The 24087-nt window shown below is 47.4% G+C and overlaps 5 protein-coding genes across 5 annotated transcripts; 4 read left to right on the top strand and 1 right to left on the bottom strand.

Moving 5' to 3' along the window:
- Nucleotides 1–672: 672 nt before the first annotated feature.
- On the top strand, nucleotides 673–14804 carry SERLADRAFT_449191 (uncharacterized protein; the record flags this gene model as incomplete). Its single annotated transcript, XM_007318377.1, has 21 exons — nucleotides 673–756; nucleotides 833–2189; nucleotides 2248–2551; nucleotides 2605–4927; nucleotides 4982–5820; nucleotides 5871–6735; nucleotides 6792–6887; nucleotides 6939–7140; nucleotides 7196–8821; nucleotides 8877–9930; nucleotides 9985–10691; nucleotides 10742–11252; nucleotides 11305–11385; nucleotides 11440–11650; nucleotides 11705–11811; nucleotides 11881–12483; nucleotides 12539–12626; nucleotides 12677–13058; nucleotides 13113–13417; nucleotides 13473–14018; nucleotides 14058–14804. 20 exons carry the CDS (start codon nucleotides 673–675, stop codon nucleotides 13503–13505), a joined length of 11778 nt encoding a protein of 3925 aa, XP_007318439.1.
- Nucleotides 14805–14909: 105 nt separating this feature from the next.
- Nucleotides 14910–17056, top strand: SERLADRAFT_467667 (ATP-dependent RNA helicase; the record flags this gene model as incomplete). Its single annotated transcript, XM_007318376.1, has 11 exons — nucleotides 14910–14987; nucleotides 15039–15137; nucleotides 15196–15233; nucleotides 15287–15360; nucleotides 15416–15508; nucleotides 15563–15665; nucleotides 15715–16001; nucleotides 16061–16304; nucleotides 16373–16649; nucleotides 16730–16875; nucleotides 16933–17056. The coding sequence occupies 11 exons, from the start codon at nucleotides 14945–14947 to the stop codon at nucleotides 16954–16956; spliced, it is 1428 nt and encodes a 475-aa protein (XP_007318438.1).
- Nucleotides 17057–19833: 2777 nt separating this feature from the next.
- SERLADRAFT_491638 (uncharacterized protein) lies at nucleotides 19834–20468 on the top strand (the record flags this gene model as incomplete). The annotated part of the gene is made up of 3 exons (XM_007319037.1): nucleotides 19834–20142; nucleotides 20201–20304; nucleotides 20366–20468. 3 exons carry the CDS (start codon nucleotides 19834–19836, stop codon nucleotides 20466–20468), a joined length of 516 nt encoding a protein of 171 aa, XP_007319099.1.
- A 117-nt stretch (nucleotides 20469–20585) lies between these two features.
- SERLADRAFT_491641 (uncharacterized protein) lies at nucleotides 20586–21813 on the bottom strand (the record flags this gene model as incomplete). The annotated part of the gene is made up of 6 exons (XM_007319036.1): nucleotides 20586–20867; nucleotides 20919–20928; nucleotides 20997–21068; nucleotides 21133–21199; nucleotides 21263–21390; nucleotides 21449–21813. 6 exons carry the CDS (start codon nucleotides 21768–21770, stop codon nucleotides 20789–20791), a joined length of 678 nt encoding a protein of 225 aa, XP_007319098.1.
- A 170-nt stretch (nucleotides 21814–21983) lies between these two features.
- SERLADRAFT_467658 (uncharacterized protein) lies at nucleotides 21984–23495 on the top strand (the record flags this gene model as incomplete). The annotated part of the gene is made up of 5 exons (XM_007318375.1): nucleotides 21984–22079; nucleotides 22132–22194; nucleotides 22249–22475; nucleotides 22535–22585; nucleotides 22645–23495. 5 exons carry the CDS (start codon nucleotides 21999–22001, stop codon nucleotides 23357–23359), a joined length of 1137 nt encoding a protein of 378 aa, XP_007318437.1.
- Between the last annotated feature and the right edge of the window lie 592 nt (nucleotides 23496–24087).

The following is a 24087-nucleotide window of genomic DNA, read 5'->3' as shown; positions in this document are numbered from 1 at the left end:
GTACACTCTTTGTACGTGTCTCGTGTTGATTTCCTTGACAAAGCTAATTCATTCTGGCACGTGTATAACATAAGTTTAACATATAGAAGGTGACTGGCCGTTTCTGCAGAGAATACGTAGTAATTGTTGGGCATGAGTGATACCAATCACCCACATAGTACATATATATTTCATGGGGATCATAGGCTCATCACCGAGACGTCGTTATCGACACACGAAGATGACGACGGGATGTATTCCTGGGTCACTAAGAAGAGAAGAGAAGAAGGCTCATCAAACATACTCTATTAAGGTTCAATGGCTCATCGTGAAGTATGACGGTCCCATTAAGGGTAAAACATAGCCAGTCACCTGGATTGTCTAGGGTATACTGTACACGTTTTTGCCAGTCTACTCTCGCCAGTCTGCGTGGCGACTTGCCGAGTGGAAGCTCAAACATGAATTCCACTTTGAGTAGTCAAGTATACGTAATGAGACGCGTACAAGAGCAAATAGTCTTACAGGTCATGTGACAAAACTTTTTGGGGGGCATGGCACATTTCAGTCCAAGTTGGGGCCAAACAAAAATTTGGGACTTGGGACTTTCGTATAAATCCCTTGTTCGAGTCTCACTCTTCTTTATCCTCGACGCTGACTTTCACGACGACGTCAAGCCCCCCATATCCTTTCAAAATGTCCTCCTCGACTGGTGAAATTGCTTCATGCGAACATGGTATCTCTACACGTCCTATAATCATATCCATTGCAAATATTAGAGTACGTTGTGCCTTGCTTTTTGCAAATTTTCTTTTGGGTGTCGCGATCGTTGACTGTCGTCATATCTATATTGCAGGTATCCATCCCAGTGTCCACGAACAACGATGAATGGATTGCAGCTGAAGTTCTTAGAGATGACTTCACTCAATCTCAGACCCAATTAGATGCCCTGGATAACACTGCTGAGCTTGAGAGCGCTGCAGAGGCTACAACAGACTTATTTGCCCGTTTCCTTGCCTTTATCTCGCAGAAGATAAATAGTGAATCCCAATGCGCGAAAGCACGCACGTCGCTTCTTTTCAATGTCCTTTCTCATTTCGTCTCCACCTACCTTACGGAGAAGGACGTGCATTCTTTCGTATTGTCTTTTGACACGGAAGTGCAGCAGACGGTGCTTTCTTCCTACTACCTAGCTCGTGCAACTCTCGAAGCCCAAGGGGTTTCTGATATTCCCAGTGCACCTCCTTCAGCTCTTCTTACAGCGGCAACCAAAGGCGACGCCTCTATATATGCACTTTTTGGTGGTCAGGGTACCAATGAAGTGTACTTCGACGAATTCCAGACTCTTTACGACACCTACAAACCATACGTAGCTCCCCTTATTACTGCGATCTCCAACGAAATCCTTAAACCTCTTGCCTTGGAGCGCGAATCAACAAATTTCTACGCGTATGGTCTGGACGTCATTTCATGGCTATCTGGTACCGTGCCTCGCCCGCCTGTTGCTTACTTGGCCTCGGTTCCCATTTCCCTACCTCTCATCGGACTGACGCAGCTGGTCCAATATTCTATCGTATGTCGCATTTCTGAGCTCACGCCTGGGGAGCTTCGTCAGCGCATTTCGGGTACAACTGGGCATTCTCAAGGTGTCGTCTCTGCAGTTGCCATATCCGCATCGAGTACTTGGGAGTCTTTTACAATCAACGCAAAGAAAGCTCTTCGCTGGCTCTTCTTCTGTGGTCTTCGCGGGCAGGAAGCTTTCCCTGTCTTAGCACTCGAGCCAGCCATAGTTCAGGATTCGGTTGATGGTGGTGAGGGTACCCCCACTCCCATGTTATCGGTCAACGGCCTTCTCGTCAAGGAACTTGAGCAACAACTACTCAAGACTAACAAACACCTTCCTGAGAACTCACAGCTGTCTGTGTCTTTGTACAATGGTGCAAGGAACTTCGTTGTTACCGGTCCTCCACGAGCTCTCTACGGTCTTGTGACCAACTTGCGTAAAGTGCGCGCGGCCTCTGGAGAAGAGCAGAGCAAGATTCCGTTCTCTCAAAGGAAACCATCGTTCTCTGTCCGGTTCTTGATGGTGAATGTGCCATACCATAGCGCGTATTTGAGTCCCGCAACCGATAAGCTTTGTGATGAAGATTTGGGTGGTGAAGAGCTGTGGAATGTAGAGGAACTAGGAACCCCGGTGTTTAACACTGAAGATGGTAAGCATAGCACAATTTATACTGAGATCGATAATACTGATATCGGGTTTTAATGAAGGTTCTGACATGCGTTCATTATCGACGTCCATCACGCGCTCCCTATGTGAGCAGATCTTCACCCAGCCGATTCATTGGAATGTGGCGACCAATTTCCCTGAAACGGCAACGCATGTTATCGACTTTGGTCCTGGTGGGATGAATGGCATGGGCATTCTCACTTCACGTAATCTGGACGGGCGAGGTGTACGGGTTGTCGTTTTGGGAGACAAGGGTCGCGGTGAGGCGGAACTTTTTGATACTCAGGCGATTAAGTACGAGGAGTGGTGGAGTAAGAAGTATGCGCCTAAGCTTGTGCAAACAGGGTGAGTTCTATTGTTTGGATCCCTGGAGTGTCGATTGACACGACGTGAATTAGCGATGGCACGATTCACCTTGATACGCCTTTCTCCCGTCTCTTGGGTAAACCTCCGATCATGGTTGCTGGTATGACACCTACCACTGTCAAAGCCGGTTTCGTTAGCGCAGTCCTTGCGGCTGGGTATCACGTGGAGCTCGCCGGTGGAGGGCATTACAACCCAGCGGCCTTACGTTCCAAAGTCGCGGAAATCCAAAGCAAGATTCCAGCTGGCGTTGGTATCACTCTTAATGCTCTGTACATTAATCCTCGGCAATTCGGATTCCAGTTCCCTCTTTGGCAAGAGATGCGGAAAGAGGGATTGCCGGTTGAAGGATTTTGTGTTGCTGCCGGTATTCCGAGCACTGAGAAGGCCGTTGAGATTATCGAAGGCTTACGGAGTGCTGGAATTAAGCATGTTGCATTCAAGCCTGGATCCGTTGAGGGTATTAACCAGGTAGTGAACATTGCCGCCTCGAATCCCGATTTCCCTATCATTTTGCAGTGGACGGGTGGACGTGCCGGAGGGCATCACTCTTACGAAGATTTCCATCTTCCCATCTTGAAGACTTACAGCTCTATTCGTCAGTATGATAACATCTGCCTCGTTGGTGGATCTGGCTTTGGTGGAGCAGAGGATGTCTGGCCCTACCTGACGGGTGAGTGGTCGGTCGACCACTATGATGTGCAACCTATGCCTTTCGACGGATTCCTTTTCGCAAGTCGGGTTATGGTCGCTAAGGAAGCCCATACCAGTTCGTCAGTGAAGGATTTGATAGTGGCTGCCGCTGGTGTCGACGACAAAGACTGGGAAGGCACATATGTGAAACCTACTGGTGGAATCCTGACGGTCCGCTCTGAGCTTGGAGAACCTATCCACAAAGTCGCAACTCGTGCTGTGAAGTTATGGAAAGAATTTGACGACACTGTTTTCAAGCTGCCCAAAGAGAAGCGTGTTGTGTGGTTGGCTGAGCACAAGGACGAGGTTATTAAGAAGCTCAATAACGATTTCGCCAAGCCTTGGTTCGGATGGAAGAAGGATGGCTCTGTCGCTAAGGATTTAGCCGACATGACTTACGAAGAAGTTGCTCTCCGCATGATTAGGTTGATGTACGTTGGACACGAGCAGCGATGGATTGACACGAGTTTGAGGAATTTGACGGGCGACTGGTTGAGACGTGTAGAAGAGCGTTTTGCTGGAGTCAATGGAGGTGGATTGAAGCCGAGCATCATTCAAAGCTTCGTGGCCCTCGACGAGCCATCTGCTTTCATACAACAATTCTTCGACAAATATTCGGCCGCAAAGGAGCAGTTGCTCGCTGCTGAGGATCGTGCTTACTTCTTGACAATCTCTCAACGTCCTGGCCAGAAACCGGCACCTTTCATTCCTATTCTTGACGCTAGCTTCGAGGTTTGGTTCAAGAAGGACTCTCTTTGGGCAGCCGAGGATATCGAGGCTGTGTTTGACCAGGACCCACAGCGTGTGTGCATCCTTCAAGGACCCGTCGCGGTGAAATATGCAAAGGTCAAGGATGAACCAATCAAGGATCTGCTAGGCAACATCAACTCTTCTCTCATTGAGAAGCTTCTGAAACGATCATATGGAGGCAACAAGGACGACGTGCCTGTTGTGGATTATTTATCAGCGAAACCCCCTGTCGTGCAAAGGCCCGCAGGTATTCAGATAGAAGAGACTGAGGACGACATTACCTACACTCTTAATGGCGAGCTACCAGAGACGTCCACCTGGTTGCAATACGTTGCTGGATCGGAACTGACGTGGTTGAAGGCCTTGTTAACTTCGAAAATCATTGTTCAAGGAACTGCATATATCGAGAATCCTCTCCGTCGCGTCCTCGCTCCACGTCAAGGGCAAAAAGTGGTCGTGGAATTAGATGACTCGCAACCCACATCATTGACCGTATATGGCGCAGCACGTTCACATGGATCCCATAAGCCAGAGTTCAAGGCGGTTGAAATCAACTACGACGAGGATACCGAGATGATCGATGTTACTTTCTTCGAAGATAGGCGAGATGTTTCCGTGCCTCTATCGCTTCAGTACAAATATGTTCCTTCGATGGGATCAATGCCGATCCATGAAGTCGCGGAAGGTCGCACGAGGCGAATCAAGGAGTTTTACTGGAAATTGTGGTACGGTGATGATGAAGTTCTTCCCGAAATCGATCTTCGCGACACATTTGTTGGTCCTGACGTTACAATTAAATCTTCTGACATCGAAACTTTCTGCGCTGTCGTTGGGAACCAAGGGGAGGAATTCAAGACAACGAGGACCAGCATTGTGAAGGCACCCATGGACTTTGCTATTGTCACAGGGTGGCAGGTGCGTGTTTTATCTTCATATACAAACAAACAAATGATATTAACTATTCTATAGGCGATCATGAAATCTATATTCCCTGCTGCCATTGACGGAGACTTGTTGAAACTTGTGCACTTATCGAATGGCTTCCGTATGGTGGATGGCGCGCAGCCTCTACTTGCCGGTGATGTTTGCACTGCTCATGCTCGCATCGCATCCGTTAAGAATACGGACGCCGGAAAAGCAGTTCAAGTGAAGGGTTATGTATATCGTGGTGGCCAAGCGGTCATCGAAGTTGTGTCGTCCTTCCTTTATCGTGGCCGCTTCGTTGACTACGAGAATACTTTTGAAACTGTGGATGAGCCCGATTATGTTGTGGAAGTTGTCAACGATGCCGCAGTTGGAGTGGTTCAATCGAAAGAGTGGTTCCAATGGGATGACGAAACAAAGCCTCTCCAAGCTGGAACGACCTTGGTTTTCCGTATACAATCTGCCGTAACATTCAAAGACAAAACTTCCTATCGTGATGTTGCTGTGACAGGTGATGTCTTCGTGCGCGACCATTTGAAGAGGCTGAACAAGGTGGGCTCCGTCGAGTTTGAACAGGAGGGATGCCAAGGCAACCCTGTCCTTGCGTATCTTCAACGTCATGGAAATCCTGAGGGCCGCTTAACGCCTCTGACCAACGAAGGTTATACCATGTCTAACACTGTCTCCACGGTGTTCAGCACCCCTTTCACCAATGAACCGTATTCGAAGATTTCCGGTGACTTCAATCCCATTCATATCAATCCTTATTTCTCGGATTATGCTTCGCTTCCTGGTACAATTACCCATGGATTATGGTCAAGTGCTGCTACCAGGCGTTATGTTGAGAATATCGTGGCGGAAGGAAATGCGGATCGTGTTGTGGCGTAAGCTTAATTGCCTTTTATCATTGTATGTTGCTGAATGGTTTCACAAGTTATGATGTGACTTTCGTTGGAATGGTGCTACCTGGTGACGAACTTCGAGTGAAGATCCGCCACATTGGTATGCGTGACGGTAACATGGTCGTGAAAGTGGAAACTATCAATCAGCGCGACGAAAAGGTACTTGAAGGCTCCGCGGAAGTTGCGCAACCCGCAACAGTGTATGTCTTTACTGGTCAAGGCTCCCAAGAGCCCGGCATGGGCATGGACCTTTACAATAGCTCTCCCGCTGCACGGGCCGTTTGGGATGGAGCTGACGCACATTTGCTTGCGGTATATGGCTTCTCCATCATCGAAATTGTCAAAGACAATCCCAAGGAAAAAACAATCCATTTCGGAGGCATGAAGGGTCAGGCTATTCGCCAGCGGTACATGGACATGACGTACGACACTATGGATAAAGATGGAAATGTGAAGACGCTCCCCCTCTTCTCAGACATTGATGTCCGTACTCCCAAGTACACATTTAGTCATCCCAATGGTCTTCTCTTCGCCACTCAATTTGCTCAGATTGCCCTAGTCGTCACAGAGAAAGCTGCATTTGAGGATATGCGTGACAAAGGCTTTGTCCAGAAAGATTGTGCATTTGCTGGCCATTCGTTAGGCGAGTACTCTGCCCTGGCGTCCATCGCAGATGTACTACATATTTCCGCTTTGGTGGATGTCGTGTTTTATCGTGGTATAACTATGCAACGGGCGGTTGAGCGCGATGCTGAGAACAGGTCGAACTATGCCATGTGTGCAGTGAATCCCAGCCGGATCTCAAAAACATTCTCAGACGCTGCTCTTCGCGAAGTGGTTGACACTATTGCCTCGCGTACTGGATCGCTGTTGGAGATTGTTAATTACAACGTGGAGGTACTATCTGTTGCTTTTAGTATATTTTTATGTCTTGCTAACTTTTTTGTGAACAGGGTCAACAATATGTTTGTGCTGGAGAGCTTGTTGCTTTGCAAACGATGACCAATGTACTCAACTATCTGAAAATCCAGAAAATTGACATCGCAAAAGTTCGTCGGATCAGTGTTACATATGTTATATGGGCTAATGGTGTGCTTTAGCTTACTGAATCGTTCTCTGTTGAGAAAGTAAAGGAAATGCTTGGTGACATTGTCATGGAATCCTTTGGTCGTGCCAAAGAGCAACAAGTCGCTGAAGGCTATATCAAGTTGGACCGTGGGTTTGCTACTATTCCTTTGGCAGGCATCGACGTGCCTTTCCACTCGCGCTATCTGTGGGCAGGTGTTATGCCCTTCCGTGCTTGTGAGTTTGTTAGCTTGTGCAATTGTGGGATTCTGACAAGATTATTCTTGCTTAGATCTTTCGAAGAAAATCAATGCTTCGTTGCTGAACCCAGACATGCTAATTGGCAAATATATTCCTAATCTTGTCGCTCGTCCTTTCGATATCACACGCGAATACGCTCAGCTTATCTACGATCAAACATCTTCTCCCCGCCTTGATAAGGTCTTGAAGAAATGGGACCAGGAGAACTGGGACTCGGCAGAACAACGTCAAAAGTTAGCGTACACCATCCTGGTCGAGCTTCTGTCATATCAGTTTGCTTCGCCTGTCCGTTGGATCGAGACTCAAGACCTTCTTTTCACTCATTTCTCTTTCGAACGTCTCATCGAACTGGGCCCCTCTCCTACTTTGACCGGCATGGCAGCTCGCACACTAAAGGCCAAATATGAGTCTCAGGACGATGCAGTCAGCCGTAAACGTTCCATTCTCTGTCATGCCAAGAACGCTCGTGAGATTTACTATCAATTCGAGGATGAGGTTGCCGAGCCGACCGCAGAGCCAACCCACGAAGCGGCACCTGTCGCCGTTGCATCACCTGTTCCTGTTCCTGCGTCGTCTCCTGTCACCTCCAGCGGCCCTGCCGCTACTATAGAAGATGTACCTATCAAAGCTTCTGAGATCCTGTTATGCATCATCGCTCAGAAACTGAAGAAGAAGGTCGAGGAAGTCCCCCTCACTAAATCCATCAAGGATCTTGTGGGAGGCAAGTCCACGCTTCAAAATGAGATCCTCGGTGATTTGCAGTTGGAGTTTACTTCGGCTCCTGAGAAAGGGGAGGAACTACCGTTGGATGAGCTCGGTTCGGGCCTTGGAGTGGGTCATTCCGGTGCTTTGGGCAAATACACTTCTGGTCTGGTTTCCCGTCTTATCGGTGGTAAAATGCCCGGTGGATTCAATTCGTCTGCAATCAAAGGCCACTTGTCGAAGACGTGGGGAATAGGGTCATCCCGAGCCGATGCAGTTCTTCTTCTCGGAACGACGATGGAACCACCCAAACGCCTTGGTTCAGAGGGCGAGGGTAAAGCATGGCTTGATGTCGTTGTTGCTGCATATGCTCAGCGTGCGGGTATCTCTTTGTCAAGCGGCGGGGCAGGTGGAGCAGGTGGCTCTGCTGCTGCTGGCGCCACTATCAACAGCGAGGAGTTCTTGAAGTTCAGAGCAGATCAAGAGCAATTTGCTGCGCAGCATGTTGAGCTGTACATGCGCTACCTCAATCGTGATTCGCGTGCTGGAGAAATCGCCTATGATAAAGAGAAAGCAAATGCCTCTCAACTGCAAGCTCGTCTGGATGCTATTGCGAAGGAACACGGTGACTCATATATTGATGGTATTCAGCCCATCTTCGATCCTTTGAAAGCTAGGCATTTCGATTCGTCTTGGAACTGGGTCCGTCAAGATGCCCTTGTGATGTACTACGACATTATTCATGGTCGTCTCACTACGGTTGACCGAGAAATCACGGCTCGTTGTATATCTTTGCTCAATCGTGCGGATCCCGAACTCCTCGCATACATGCAGTATAACATCGATCAGTGCGACCCTGGTAAGGGCGAAACATATGCCCTCGCGAAACAATTTGGTCAACAGTTGATTGACAACACCAGAGAAGTACTAGGGCAGCCGCCTGTTTACAAAGATGGTGAGTCATGATGTGGTCTTTCGATGCGATAGCTAATCTTAATTTCTTGATTAAGTCACTTTCCCCACTGCTCCTCACACTGAAGTGACTGCCAAGGGAGATATCGTATATTCCGAGGTCGTTCGTGAGAATGTGCGCAAGTTGGAAGCCTACGTCGAAGAGATGGCAAGTGGCGATACTATTTCCACAGTGAATATTCAAAAGGTTCAGGACGATGTCTTAAAATTGTGGACAGTCGTGAAATCGCAACCTGGCATCAGTCAAGATCAGAAAAACCGCATCAAAGCTTTGTACGAGGGAGTCGTGCGTTCGCTGAGGAAAGGACCTGAACAGCCACGTTCACGCGTTCGTAGTCGCCGTTCATCCTCACAATTCTTGCGTCCACAAATGTCCAGCGTAACCCCGGTGTCGGCTGACAAGGTCCCTCTTCTTCACTTAAAGCGTAAAGTTGGCACAAACTGGGAGTATAGTAGTAACCTCACTGGCGTCTACCTCGACATTCTGCACGAAATCGCGACATCGGGAACAACCTTTAAAGACAAGAATGCTCTTTTGACTGGAGTTGGCAAAGGTTCAATAGGTGTTGAGATCCTCAAGGGATTGTTATCCGGAGGTGCTCACGTCGTCATAACCACGTCACGCTACAACCGATCCACAGTTGAATACTACCAATCCATCTATCAAACTTTCGGCGCTCGCGGCTCTGCGCTCACTGTCGTGCCATTCAACCAAGGTTCTAAACAGGATGTTGAAGCTCTTGTCGATTATATATACGCAACTCTGGGGCTTGATCTGGATTACATTCTTCCTTTCGCTGCTGTCCCCGAAAACGGCCGAGAGATTGATGGGCTTGATGACAAATCTGAGCTAGCTCATCGTATCATGCTGGTGAACTTGTTACGAATTCTTGGTGCAGTGAAAAGCAAAAAAGCATCGCGACAGTTCGTCACTCGTCCTACACAGGTCATATTGCCATTATCCCCTAACCATGGTCTGTTCGGGAATGATGGATTATATTCCGAGTCGAAGATTTCTTTGGAAACTCTATTCAACCGTTGGAACTCGGAGAGCTGGGGCGAATATCTTTGCTTGGCTGGTGCGGTCATCGGGTGTGTACAATCTATTGATCTATTCATTCCATCTAGCTAATGATTATAATTAAGTTGGACCCGTGGTACCGGTTTAATGGACGCTACAAATATGGTTGCCCATGAGGTAGAGAGCTATGGTGTCCGCACGTTCTCTGCGAAGGAAATGGCGTTCAATATTCTTGGCCTGATGCATCCGTTGCTTTTCAGTATCACTCAAGTGGAGCCTATATGGGCAGATCTCAATGGAGGAATGGATCGCTTGCCTGACCTCGCTGACATTACCACTCGCATTCGTTCGGATCTAAACAAGAAGAGCGAGCTTCGTCGCGCAATTGCTCGAGATAATGCTGCTGATTTCAAGATCGTCAATGGAGCTGAGGGCGAGCGTGTCCTCCAGACTGTCAATGTCGTACCTCGCGCCAACTTCACCTTTGATTTCCCTACCTTGGACTCAGCTGCGTCCCTGGAAGATCTTGCTAAGCTGCGCGGCATTGTCGATTTGGAAAAAGTCATTGTCATTACTGGTTTTGCCGAAGTCGGACCTTGGGGTAGTTCTCGTACTCGATGGGAAATGGAAGCCCGAGGAGAGTTTACAATTGAAGGTTGTATTGAAATGGCATGGCTTATGGGCCACATCAAACACTTCGATGGACGTCTGAAGAATGGCTCTCTACACGTTGGGTGGATTGATGCAAAGAGCGGAGAACCCGTCGATGACAAAGATGTCAGGGGTCGTTACGAGAAAGAGATACTAAGCCATGCCGGTGTACGACTAATCGGTGAGCATGGCTTCAGATCGTAGTATATACTATTGCTAATTCTGCTACAGAACCTGAGCTGTTCCGTGGTTATGATCCGAAGAAGAAGGTATTCAATCAAGAGATTGAGCTTATACATGATCTGGAGCCTATTGAGGTTGCGCAGTCGGAGGCAGAGAAATTCAAGTATGAACACGGTGACAAGTGTGACATCTGGACAGGGGAGGGTGATCAATGGTTTGTGAAGTTCAAGAAAGGCGCTCGCGTTTTCGTTCCGAAGGCCTTCAAATTCAGTCGTCTCGTTGCTGGTCAGATACCTACTGGGTGGGATGCAGGCCGATATGGTATACCCGCAGATATCATAGCCCAAACCGATAGGGCTACTCTGTGGGCTTTGGTCTGCACTGCAGAAGCCCTCAATATGTCTGGAATTACCGACCCATACGAACTATACAAGTTCTTCCACCCGTCAGAAGTTGGCACATGCATTGGCAGTGGCATGGGAGGCACTGAGAGTCTAGCTAAGATGTTTAAGGATCGTCGAGAGGAGAAAGACGTACAGAATGACGTTTTGCAAGAAACGTAAGTTGACCCATTTCGGACGTGTTGTCCATCGTCACTGACTCCTGGTTAGTTTCATCAACACAACAGCAGGTTGGGTTAATCTCTTACTCATGTCATCGAGTGGTCCAGTTAAAATTCCCGTCGGAGCATGGTGAGTACCCTTCCATTAACTACAAGATAACATGAGATATAACGTCTGTCCTAGTGCAACTGCTTTACAATCACTTGAGATTGCGTGTGATACGTTACTGTCTGGCAAAGCCAAAGTCATGATTGCTGGTGGATTCGACGATATCAGTGAAGAAGGTTCTTACGAGTTTGCTAACATGAAAGCAACAAGTAACGCCGAAACCGAATTTGCAATGGGTCGTGAGCCTACCGAAATGTCTCGTCCTGCAACCACGACTCGTTCAGGGGTAAGTGCATTTGTTAACCCATATTGCTTCTGACATCATACTTATATTTTGTAGTTTATGGAATCGCAAGGTACTGGTATCCATATCGTAATGAATGCCAAGACTGCCCTTGAACTCGGTGCTCCAATCCGTGGTATTCTTGCTTTTACTTCCACGTCGACGTGCGTTTCTTTTCCTTATGATCCACCCTTGTTTTCTTTCATTTCTGACGTTGATCAACGTTAATGCAGTGACAAAGCTGGTCGATCTATTCCAGCTCCTGGTCGCGGCGCGCTTTCGGTTGCCAGAGAGCTCCCTTCGAAACATCCTCTGCCATTACTTGATCTCGACTACCGTTCTCGTCAGCTCGCGTTCCGCAGGAAACAGATTTCTCAATGGCTGTCTCATGAGCATTCTCAGTTACGTGAAGAGATAGACTTCCGCAAAGCTCAAAGTGAAGAAGTAGATGAGGAGTACTTCTCTTCTCGTGTGGCGGATATCGAAAAGGAAGCTGCTCGTCAAGACAAAGATGCCCTCGCGATGTATGGTATGCTGGAAGGTACTGATGCCCGCGTCGCTCCATTGCGCCGCGCTCTCGCGGTTTGGGGACTGAAGGCAGACGACATTGGTGTTCTCTCTATTCATGGCACCAGTACCGGAGCCAATGAGAAGAATGAGACAGAAATGTGGAACAATATCTTGGCGACAATTTCTCGCACGCGTGGAAATGCCGTTCCTATCATGGCGCAGAAAAGTTTGCTTGGCCACTCGAAGGGTGGATCTGCCGCTTGGCAAATGGCTGGTTTGTTGCAAGCAGTCAACACAGGTATTATCCCCGGCAATCGCAACAGCGAGTATGTGGTTATCTTTGCTCGACCTTTTTTTCAGAGACTGATTGAGATATAACAGCAACATTGATGCCCGGTTCGAGGCTCACCACTTGTTGATGTTCCCTTCGAAATCCATTTTTACCGATGGAATTCGCGCTGGAGTAATGGCAAGTGATATTATTTGCATTACTCGAACACTATCTTACATATCATATAGTCGTCATTTGGATTTGGTCAAGTTGGTGGCACAGCCCTGATTGTTCACCCACGATACCTCTTCGCCGCCTTGGAGCCTTCAGCATTCGAATCGTACAGAATCCGCAACCACGCACGTGCTCAGGAAGCCTACAAAGTTATGACCGAGATGATGACCTCTAACTCACTCGTGAGGATCAAGGATGGCCCGCCTTACAGCCCCGAGCTAGAACAGCCTGTATTAATGAACCCCATGGCACGAGCCTCATTCGATCCCAAGACCGGGAGCTATTCTTACCAGGCAAAGCTTAACAAGAGTGTTCCGTTTGATGTTGCCAACGTCAAAGTGGTGTCCGACTCTTTGGGTCCCGATGGATCTGCCAAGGGTGTCGGTGTTGACCAAGGTAGCTATCCCTTATGTATACGATGGAAGTATGATTACTGATTAACATTGGCAGAGTTAATATCTTCTGTGCCTTCATGGAACCCGACATTCGTTGAGCGAAACTATACTGATGCTGAAGCCACTTACTGCCGCTCCCAACCTTGTCCTGCCTCGTCTTTTGCCGCTCGCTGGGCAGGCAAGGAAGCCGTCTTCAAGTCGCTTGGCGTACAGTCTAAGGGTGCCGCTGCAGGTATGAAAGATATAGAAATACTGCCCAATGAATCGGGTGTCCCTTCTGTTACTCTACACGGCGAAGCCAAGGCTGCTGCTGAGCAAAATGGCATCAATCGTGTCTTGATATCCTTGAGCCACTCCGAGGTTTGTTGTTCTTGAATAGTCGCAGTTTCTTTTATTGACCATTACCCAATTCTAGACTGTTGCAATTGCTTTTGCCCAGGCTTCATAGACATGATTATTTTCACTCTCATACGGTTTTGGACTTTGGATCACGACATAATGAATTTTGACTTTTATTGCTATGCTGTTGTACTTTCAATCCGTTGCACTGATATGATATAGATATATGTAAATGACGTTATAATTTTTCAATAACATTCTTAGTTTCTACACATCGAGCGCTGACAATATCTGAGCAATTCGTGGTGGAACACGATGTTCAACATGCTACTGGTCTGAGAGCTGGGGATAGAGTCCTTCCTTGACTATATATTCCGCCACACTATTTGGCACCAGATTCTTCCAGTCAAGATCACCGCCACTGCTTTTATTTCGGACTTCACTCGAGCTAAATGTGCGTACGTCTTTATTGATGTCGATCAATGCGACATGGTCTTTCCCTATAAATTCCTTTACGAACGTAAAGGTCCTCGACTCAAGCTCCTCTTGAGCTTCTCGATCGACACCAGAAGATAGGCGACGTGCACATACGACTCGGGAGTCATCGCTTTCGGTTGCAAAGAATGCGTGGAGTAAGCGAGTCATGGCTTCCTCAGAAGCGTAAAACCGGGGAGAAAGAAGCCGAACCAAAGTATCGAAACCAAGAAGAAATGTAAGTTGAGGTTTAGGAACAGTAGAGCTGATTGAAGGCAAAGCAATGGCAGTATCGTTCAAGGCCGAAGGCTTTGCTGATGAACTTAATGAAATACCAGACATGCGCGAGTGAAGGAAGGTGAGCAAAGTAGTTGATTTCCCAACAAATGTGGGCTCGTCAATAATGGCTATTGCGACGTTCGCAACCTCGGATGGTGAAGTGCTACCCTCTGAATTCGGATGTGAGATATGTCCGGCTAATAGGTATATCATCTCAAGACGCTGAATATACGAAGCATCCCCACGATTCAACAGTTTGTCGGCATTGCGCACAGATAGCAACAGAAGCTTTGCATCGTAGTCTCTCGCCGAGAGCTCGGGTAGCACACTGGATGAAACAGAATATTCAGAATAAAGAGGGGGCTGTGTGTTTGCTAAGGCGAGATGAGCCAATGTCGGGGGATTAAAGGAGGAGTCCAAAACTGAAATCCTTAGCACTGGTTTGGGAGGAATGTGATTGGAGTCATTGGACGGAAATGGCCAGCGGTCATGAGACGTATAAACCAGTTCCACAGCTGATGACCCACGCTGAATACGGTGGAGCAAGGCAGAAGCGCGACTTGAGAACGCTGGCGGTAATAATGAACCAGACATCACTGATAGGGCATGTTTGTGAAATGAAGAGTTAGCGTTCTGGTTGTGCTGTGTGGGACACGGAGGAGAGAGACAAACCGTGATTAGATACGATAAGAATCCGATAAACTCCGCTCGGCAATATCCCTGTCTGTAAGGAACTCGGGTTTGGGTATGGCAGCAACTTGACGATTTCAACCTGAAGTTGTTGTAATTCTAGCAATGGAGAAAGACGCAGATGGATTTTATACGCCAAAGACAGAACGTTTGCATTTTCGTTTGCTTTAAATGCGCATCGACCTCATTCTTGTTGTAGCACCTGCACTTCCAGCTGCGCCAACAGCACCACCAGCCACTGTGGTTAAGCCTGAAGATGAACCCGAGGCTAAGCCATCTCCTGAAGCCAGTACATCAGGTGCGAGCATTATTTCTGATAGTCGAGAGGGACTGTACTGATTTATTACTGCGTTCAGACAACACTGAACTAATAAAATCTACGTTTGAGGTCACGGTATGCTTCCTCCCATCTGTCCCACCTGTCTTGATCAATAACACTCGTACAAGGTTACACTTGCAGATCAACAGGCCGATCCAAAATCTCCATTATTCAGTGCTAAAACATTCGAGGAGCTTGGCTTGTACGTAACTTGCTTCTAGGTCAAAGCACGTCTGCCAACTAAATAAATTTCATAGACATCAGGACCTTTTGAAGGGGTTATATGACCTAGGGTTCTCTAAACCGTCGAAGATCCAGGAACGTGCTCTGCCTTTACTACTTGCGAACCCGTGAGTTTGATCATTTCTATACCCATGTCTAGTACTCAGTATAGGATGCTCCAGCCCCCAGAACATGATTGGTCAATCTCAGTCTGGAACAGGGAAAACAGCAGCATTTGTTCTTACCATGCTTAGCCGGATCGATTTCTCCAAAAACAAAACACAAGTATGTCTCGCTCCACATATACGAATATACTTACCATTGACTTGCGCAGGCGTTATGTCTCGCCCCATCACGAGAACTTGCCCGACAAATAATGTCAGTGGTAGTAGCGATGGGCAAATTCACCCCGGTCCAAACGGAATATGCTATCAGAGATAATCTCCCCAAAGGCGCCACCCGGATTACCGCTCATGTAGTTGTAGGGACACCAGGGAAGATGATAGATCTTCTCAAGAAAAAGATCATTGACCCATCAGAGGTCAAAGTTTTTGTTCTTGACGAAGCCGACAATATGCTTGACCAGGATGGCCTTGGGGAACAGACTCTTCGGGTCAAAAAGTGAGTGCTCTGTTGGTACCACGAGTCTGTCGACCGCTGACACCTATACCTGGTGACAGCTTGCTACCGCGTGCATCACCAGTCCAAATCATTCTTTTCTCCGCTACTTTCCCTGATCATGTCCGGATGTTTGCCAGCAAGTTTGCTCCTAGTGCGAACAAGATCGAACTTCAAAAAGAGGAGCTATCGGTCGATGGGATTCGTCAATTCTACATGGATTGCAGAAATGAAGATCATAAATACGACATACTGGTATCCCTATATCAGTTGCTTACGATAGGTCAGAGCATCATTTTCTGTCAGGTAATACCGATGTTTCTCGAATGTTTATCTGTTTCTCGAAGTCCTGATAAAGGTTTGCGGCAATATAGCACCGACATACAGCGGACCGAATCTCGCAGCGAATGACGGCGGAAGGTCACAAGGTCGCATCTCTTCATGGCGCTAAAGATGCTGCAGAACGCGATTCTATCATTGATAATTTCCGTGAGGGACGTGAGAAGGTCCTCATCACGACCAATGTTATCGCCCGAGGAATTGATATTCTCCAGGTCAACATGGTCGTCAATTATGACCTGCCGCTTATGAATGAGCGGTCCAATGCCGAGGATGCCAGGCCTGATATTGAAACATACATTCATCGTATTGGTAAGTGATTTTAGTCCCCCGTATTGCGTGACTCCACGCCAAGGTTTCTAATACGTATAACATGACTTGGTACTATATAGGCCGGACGGGTAGATTTGGACGTAAAGGAATATCAATAAATTTCGTCCATGACAAGAGGACATGGCTGCAGATGGAGGAAATTGAGAAGGTTCTTGGGAAGAAGATTATTCGCATTGAGACTAATGATTTGGATGAAATGGAGGAGGTACGTCCTGCTGCATTATCTACTCACGGGAGTATTTGTGAATCTTCTGTTTCTTAGAAAATGAGAAAAGCTTTGAAATGAGCAGAAGAGTGTGCTGTCCATCTCCTTTTGTAACGCCTTTGTGTTGAAAGATTCTAATGATGTCATCACGACTTATCGGTATACTACCTCCGTTAGTTTCCCCGCCTTGGTGCACCACAAGGTCTCTCCCATGGGAGATTGATTCGGGCTAGCAGCGATGACAAGCAGCGATGTCTCACTGACTCTTTTCTCTCAGGTACATTTCAGGTACGAAAAGTGGCCTGACACGAAGTGGTACGATGTGAATGGAAGACAAATTAGCTCTGTGTGTGGTTCAATTCATTCTCAAAGGCGAAATCATGGTCAGGCGGGACGCCCTATGCATGCTGCTGCGGTTCCCGCAGTTGCCTGGCTCTTTCCTGCACTATCTGTAGGCGATCAAGGACAATTATCGGAAACTGGCACTGCTTGGGCTGGTCCCCTTTGCTTTTCAAGCGGACGATAACAAATCTCCCATCATGAAGGAAACATGTTCGTTCGATTGGCAAATCCGAGTAATCTGATAAACTTGATACTTCTTCCTTTAAAATTTTGCCACGAGAGGGCGAAATGAAGGAGATCACTTGATTGTTCTTGGCGCTTTCTCGAAGCTTATCGCTTCCGTCCCCGATCCAAACCTTGACTGTCCCTCCCCACTTCCCACCGGAGAAACATGATAGCCATCAATCACCAAGTTCTGATTCGACTTGTATACGTGTGTATCTCAATTTCTGAAGTGGGCCATAACAGAAAGATAGCATCTTGAGGTTGTGAGAACTGTTGCTAGCTTGCCATAATCAAGCGGCTCGCCGAGCAAGCTCCTTCTCTATCCGGATGAAAGGATAGTTTGAATATACATGGCATACCTCGGGATCTGAGTCTGCGAGTGTTGACTTGACTTCTCACCTTAAATTGACAGTTGGGAGGGTAAAAAACGTGGGACGTGCTAGTGGGTGGGGCGTGGATCGATGTTTTTCAGTGATCGTCCCCCCGTACATGTGGAAACAGCTCCTGGACTTGGATGATTATCGATAACCGCAGACGAGCCTGTCGACTGCAGAGCCAAGACCACCTACAACCGCCTGTTGTTCCTGATTTCAGCTGCAAATCCTTACTGTATTTTATTCCATGGCCTGACAGAAGGACTCGCGGAGTGCAAAGGAGTTCTATTAAGGGTATAGCTTGTATTAGCCGATTAGCCTTCTTTCTGGCATGTGTTCTTACCCGCTGTCTGTGGTTTCTCTGACTTATCTGTGGGTTTCTCACGAGCGTCATATCTCTGATCTGTTTCGTGAAAACCGAGAATGAACCTGAAGGAACGAGGCTGGCTAAAGAAACATTACGCTGCCGTGCGGTGACACAGCAGAAGTTTGCTTGGTACCAATGATGCTAACGTTAACTAGCCTTAATTTAAGCCACATTAAAGTGCACATTAAAGTGCATGTCAAACATCTGTCGAGGACGCTGGACAGGTCAAGTTTTTTCTACGTGGTTCAATGAAGCAGAGTGCAGGTCTGCATTCCCCCCCCGCACACCATTCGCCATCTCTGTTTTATTATTATTTTTATATATACACCAGATGTAACCCGCGGACCGCACACACGGACTCGGAGTTGGGCCGGACCAGCAAGGCTATAGCTAGTAATGCTGCTTCACGTCGACATGAAAACCACGCAGCCGAACGGAAACAGAAGGCCCAAGATGGCGTGAGGTGGCCGTTTTGCCCCTTCCAGCGGCGGTCCGGGAAGGAGTGAAACAAAGTAAGTAATAGCGTCTAACAGTTTCATTCGCTGTCCGTCTCTTATCTCGATCTGCAGTTTCCCTCTTTGAGCACAAACAGCTTATAAGGCTTATGCGGACGCGAAAATTTTCTATATTTATTGAGAACATAGAGCCTCGTTCATATCCCCGTTCTTACTCACCATGCTATCGTAACAGAGAGTGATCATCAAGCCTGCCATCCACGGTTCTTGTCGCACGACTACTCTGGGGTGTGAGAGGACACAAGGTATCGTCGGGGACAGTAGGCTTCAAACGTTACAGGCACATGGCATGAGAACACGGAAATCGACCCTTACTCTTTGACTACGAACGACAAAACTTGAAACGAGCATGTAGGCAGGCTGCATGCACTTCATTACGTATAGACTCTGCTCATTGCAAGGGCAGTGTATGAAATGAAGTGAATCACATGGCTGTAAATCCAAGCGATGACCTAGTGGGAGAACATTGCTGACTGACCAACTTAAGAGTGGAGCTTTCATGAGATAAGGAAGAAAAAAAAAGGTGTTGAATATGCTTGTCGGCCGGCGAAGTATGGAAAAGGCAGGTAATCGATGTACCTGTTGACAAGAAAGACGCAGGTCAATCACACGCGTTACTACTACCTGCATGAATATAAACTCGGATCTCGCCACTTGAACAAGCTAGGGCGTAGCTGTAAATGCATGCAATAGGCAGGTGTGTGTGGAATACCAAGTTCAGGTATCTGTCCCTTCAGGCTGACCGATCCGAGGATTCTATGTCCCTTTGTAAGGTCTGGAACCAATTATCTCAACATCAGATCGACGGGACATAATTATGCATAAGATAATCTACCTTGACAGTCAAATACGTAGATAGACGTCCTGGGCGGAAATTATATCCAATCATCGTCAATCCACATTGTGACGGGTTCCCTCGTGTCTGCCATCAGGCGAGCGATCTGACATGCGATGCCATTTCTTTTCCTCACGCTCCCCACCATCGGTAACAAGATCTATATGCGGGTCCACCATTGATAAAATGCGACTATTTAAAGGGAACGAATAAAGGTCAGCACATTCCCCCAAGATATTCGCTAATTTCCCCTGTGCTCGAAGCACCCCCGTATCTAATTCTTATTCCTCTCCTCACCTAATGTCCATGATGGAGCAGGCAGTACATAACAAGGACATCCACGTACGGCATGCTGCAAAACTCGCCTCCCTTTCTGCGTGGTCTTCTCAGCATGTTGGATGTATATTTGAAACAAGAACAGACGAAGACAGTCTTCAAGCCATCGATGCCACCTTCTCAAAAAACCTCACTGCCTCCATAAACGGTGCACCATTGAATCGGGATGGTTTAAAACAACTAGTGCTCACCATGCGACATTCATCTGCAAGGGGGCTCAATGTAGAGTGGAAGCAAGCTCTTGACGTTGCCAAGGATCCGAGTACCAACCGAGTAGGTGTATTACCATGTACGTGTGAACGTAAACGACTCATGGTTGAATTTTGAACAGGAGGGTGTGTTTGGTGGCTTTTATGTCATCAAGGGGCTGCGCAAGCGATTGCCTGGCTCAGACATGCTTGCCGAGTTTGAGCGACATAAAACGGTGACCGTAAGGTGAGCTTCGCAATTGAATTCATCGACGTGTCCAAAAACAGTACTCATGATGCATACTTAGAATCGAATCGGAATCATCAGATCCCTCCGTTGACAGCAGAAAAATCACTCACCTCGTGTTCGTCGCCATTGACGTACCGGCTCAACCAAGAGCACACCTGTAAAACCAACCTCGACGTCGCCGGCGACACACAGACTATTTTAAGCTATTTTTAATATGTAACTGATATGGCGTATTAGGCGGAGAACAGTATGCACAAAGAATACCATATGACACTTACATAATGATAGTATACAGGTATTATGGGGACTAGGACGTCTTTTGCCATGTATAGGAAGAAGGCCTTTGTTGTTAGGAATAGAATATAGAATGCAATACTAAGCTCAGCTGACAAAATACCCCATCTTGGTATATCACTACCACACCCCTAAAGTCGCATGCAATTTCAGAAAGTTGAATCGCATGAAAGTTATTCATTGAAGCTCAAAAGAGCGCATGGGACTGATTACTTGAATTATCAAACAAGAAGCCTAACCCGGGAATAGGAACATTCCGCTGCCGCCTGTAGATGGGTCAGATGATATATGTTTAAGGCGGACATATTGAAACATACAGTTCGCGAACTAATGAACATTTGGGGAGACAATAGCACTGGGTCAGAAAAAGCACAAAGATGATTCCAGAAACCTACCTCTAAAGACAAAGTTGGCCAGAACAGCAAAGAAAAGGAGGGCACTTATTACAACTGGCCCGATGATTTGATCTGGGTGTTAAGATATATCTGAATAAGGCACTTGAGCTGATCAAAACAAATACACGCTGCAGACCGTAATGTCCAGGATCACGCTTCCGAATCATGGTGATGCGAGCTTGATATAGGAAGAATCCATAGACCTGCGTGGAAGCGAAAGACGTCAGTGGGAAGAAGCACAAGGCATGACAGATGAATTTTCATACCAAAACCCCAATACTGATCAGCGCGTAAATATATGCGAAATTCCGAGCGATTGAGTCCTTGGAAGCGTTGAATAGCGCCAGGGCCAAGGTACCGATGAGAACAGACAGGTTAAGCCACGACACCCAAGCTGTTTGAATGTCAGTTCTACGATCGCTACTGTATATATGCGGAATAAAACTGCTGACTCCTTTCGTTCGCAAACCAGACTTTTCCTTCCACCTTGATGGAGGTTGCTATTTTCTTGGGAACCCTTACTACGGGAGGAACAGATGTTATTGCATGGTAGTCGCGTATGGCCGGTCGATCTCCGCTGACATCCTGGGTAGTTTCCGGAATATGGTCCTCGCGTGTGTAGCGTGCAGGTCTCCCTGTATCCTTGGGCAGTGACGCCAAGGCAGACGACGAGAAAGGAGAGACAAAGTCAGACAATGCATTCCAGGATCTGCCTATGATTCCATTGCGTTCAGACTTGTCGTTTTCACTGTTCTGCTGCTGTCCATTTGCCATTGGGACGTTGCTGGAAGCTCAAAGCCGTCGTCCAACTTCAACCACTGGCGAGGACTCGGTCTTTGCCGTGACCCTAACCTTAAGCACATAGGCCTTTCTGGACTGTTCTGGCACGTTCATTGGTCCCCTAGCAAGGTCTGGATGATGCAATACACCACTAGCAAGTTACTGCCTAGTGTCACTACATAAACCTCAGTTATCAACCATAACCACACTCCTACATTCAGAATGGGTGCAGACTACTACAAGTTGCTGGGCATTGCCCGCGGTGCTTCAGACGATGAAATCAAGAAAGCTTACAAGAAGATGGTGAGCCCCTAGCCCCATATCCGAAGCTTAGATACGGTCCTTATGCATTTAGGCTTTAAAATGGCATCCAGATCGAAATGGTGGATCAGAAGAGGCATCCAAGAAGTTTAAAGAGGTTAGCAGTCTCATGTCATTTCATAGGTTGTGTTATCATCCTGATTATTTGCAGATATCAGAAGCATTCGAGGTGTTGAGCGACTCGAACAAACGAGCTGTGTATGATCAATTTGGAGAAGACGGGTTGAAGGGCGGAGGAGGAGCAGCCCAAGGGGCAGGTGCAGGCCCCTCAGGGTTTTCCAACTTCGGAGGCGCTCCAGGTGGAACCACGTTCTCGTTCTCCTCTAATGGTTTCCCACAAGGTGGTTTCTCTCCAACCGACCCTCAGAAGATATTCGAGTAAGCTGTCTTCTCTGCCTGTGAATTCTTTCGGCCCCCTCATGGATTTTGTTATTCAGGCAGATTTTCAGTAGTGGACTCGGTTCTGGCGGTCCGCAGAATATGTTCCAGTGAGTTGCCATTCCCATCGACCATCTACCTTCCCGCTTTATTTACGCTTATCTTGAAGAACTTTTAATATGAACACGGGCGGGTTCGGCGGCGCGCAGAGCATGTTCGATGAAGACGAGGGCCCGGGCAGCGCATCTTTCCCCTTTGGTAACAGCGGTATGCCTGGAGGTATGCCACGGCGATCATCAGGACGACCCCAGCGCACATCTTCACCCGCCCCTTCATCGCAAAATCCCGAGGTATCTCGTCCACTGAAGGTCTCACTAGAGGACCTCTTCTCAGGCGCAACGAAACACCTTAAAGTGGGCCGGCGGCTATTAAACGGTCAAACAGAGGATAAGGTCCTTGAAATCCAAGTTCTTCCAGGCTGGAAGAGCGGCACAAAGATCCGTTTCCCTCGAGCTGGGAATGAACAACCAAACGGAGAGGCGCAGGATCTAGTGTTCGTTGTCGAAGAAAAACCCCATGATGTATTCACACGGAACGGGAATGATTTGGTATGCCGACCAAAGATATCCTTGGTAGACGCATTAACTAGCCCCGGTGGCAAGCGGACCGTGGAGATGCTTGATGGACGAAAGTTGCAGGTACCTCTCCCTGCGTCTGGTATAATAAAACCTGGCCAAGAGACAACAGTGTCCAATGAGGGTATGCCTATCAGAAAGGAGGGAAATGCGAAGAAGAGAGGAGACCTGATAGTGAAATGGGATGTTGTGTTTCCGGACCGTCTCACACAATCACAGAAAGATGGCCTGCGCAAGATATTAGGCTAAACCATGCTTAGAGATACTCTACCTTTGGACTGGAATTTACAATATGTATTATTATCAAGCACCTTTACAGTACCATTGGCAATTTACTTGGTCATCACAATGTGTCGACCTCAATATTATCTTGCTTGGAAGTCTTAATTAAAAAAACAGTTAAATTTATGCCATCGACATAATGAGGTAAACACATAGCGAACAAGATAACTAAGAATGTCTTGGCCGTGTTGCGAGCGACATGGTCGTGTGAGCAAAGAGTTCGAATGCGCATGCGATAAACTTCTACATACATAGATGATGCATAAGTGCCTTCCCCCTTACGACATAAAGGGGTATGTATAGATCAGAGATGTATTATTACTCACGACATTATGATGTGGGGAATGATGTTCTTGTACGAAAGGCAAGATATAAATGTCGTCTTGAGTCGAATGCACAACGTGCAATAGGATACATAGCCCCATTGAGATCATCATTAATTCCTTGCGAACAGATGATTCTTCCATTCGTCCAGTTGCGTGATCATAGCATCGTCATCTTGTAAACTATGACGCGGCGAAAGATCCGGAATGAGCGCGGGGGGGACATTGTGTGGTCGCCAAATCATATCGCAGGATAAACAGACGACCGTGTGATGAGAGAAAGATTGGGGATACCAGGGGACATGATGGTGATTGACGCCTGGAGACGACATTGACAGGTATGCTTACTGGTACTATCCGGATTTAAGGCGC

This window comes from Serpula lacrymans (assembly GCF_000218685.1).
Source record: "Serpula lacrymans var. lacrymans S7.9 unplaced genomic scaffold SERLAscaffold_7, whole genome shotgun sequence".
Taxonomy (NCBI): Eukaryota; Fungi; Basidiomycota; class Agaricomycetes; order Boletales; family Serpulaceae; genus Serpula; species Serpula lacrymans.
The sequence above is the reverse complement of the archived record's forward strand: the minus strand, read 5'-3'. Positions and strand labels throughout refer to the sequence as shown.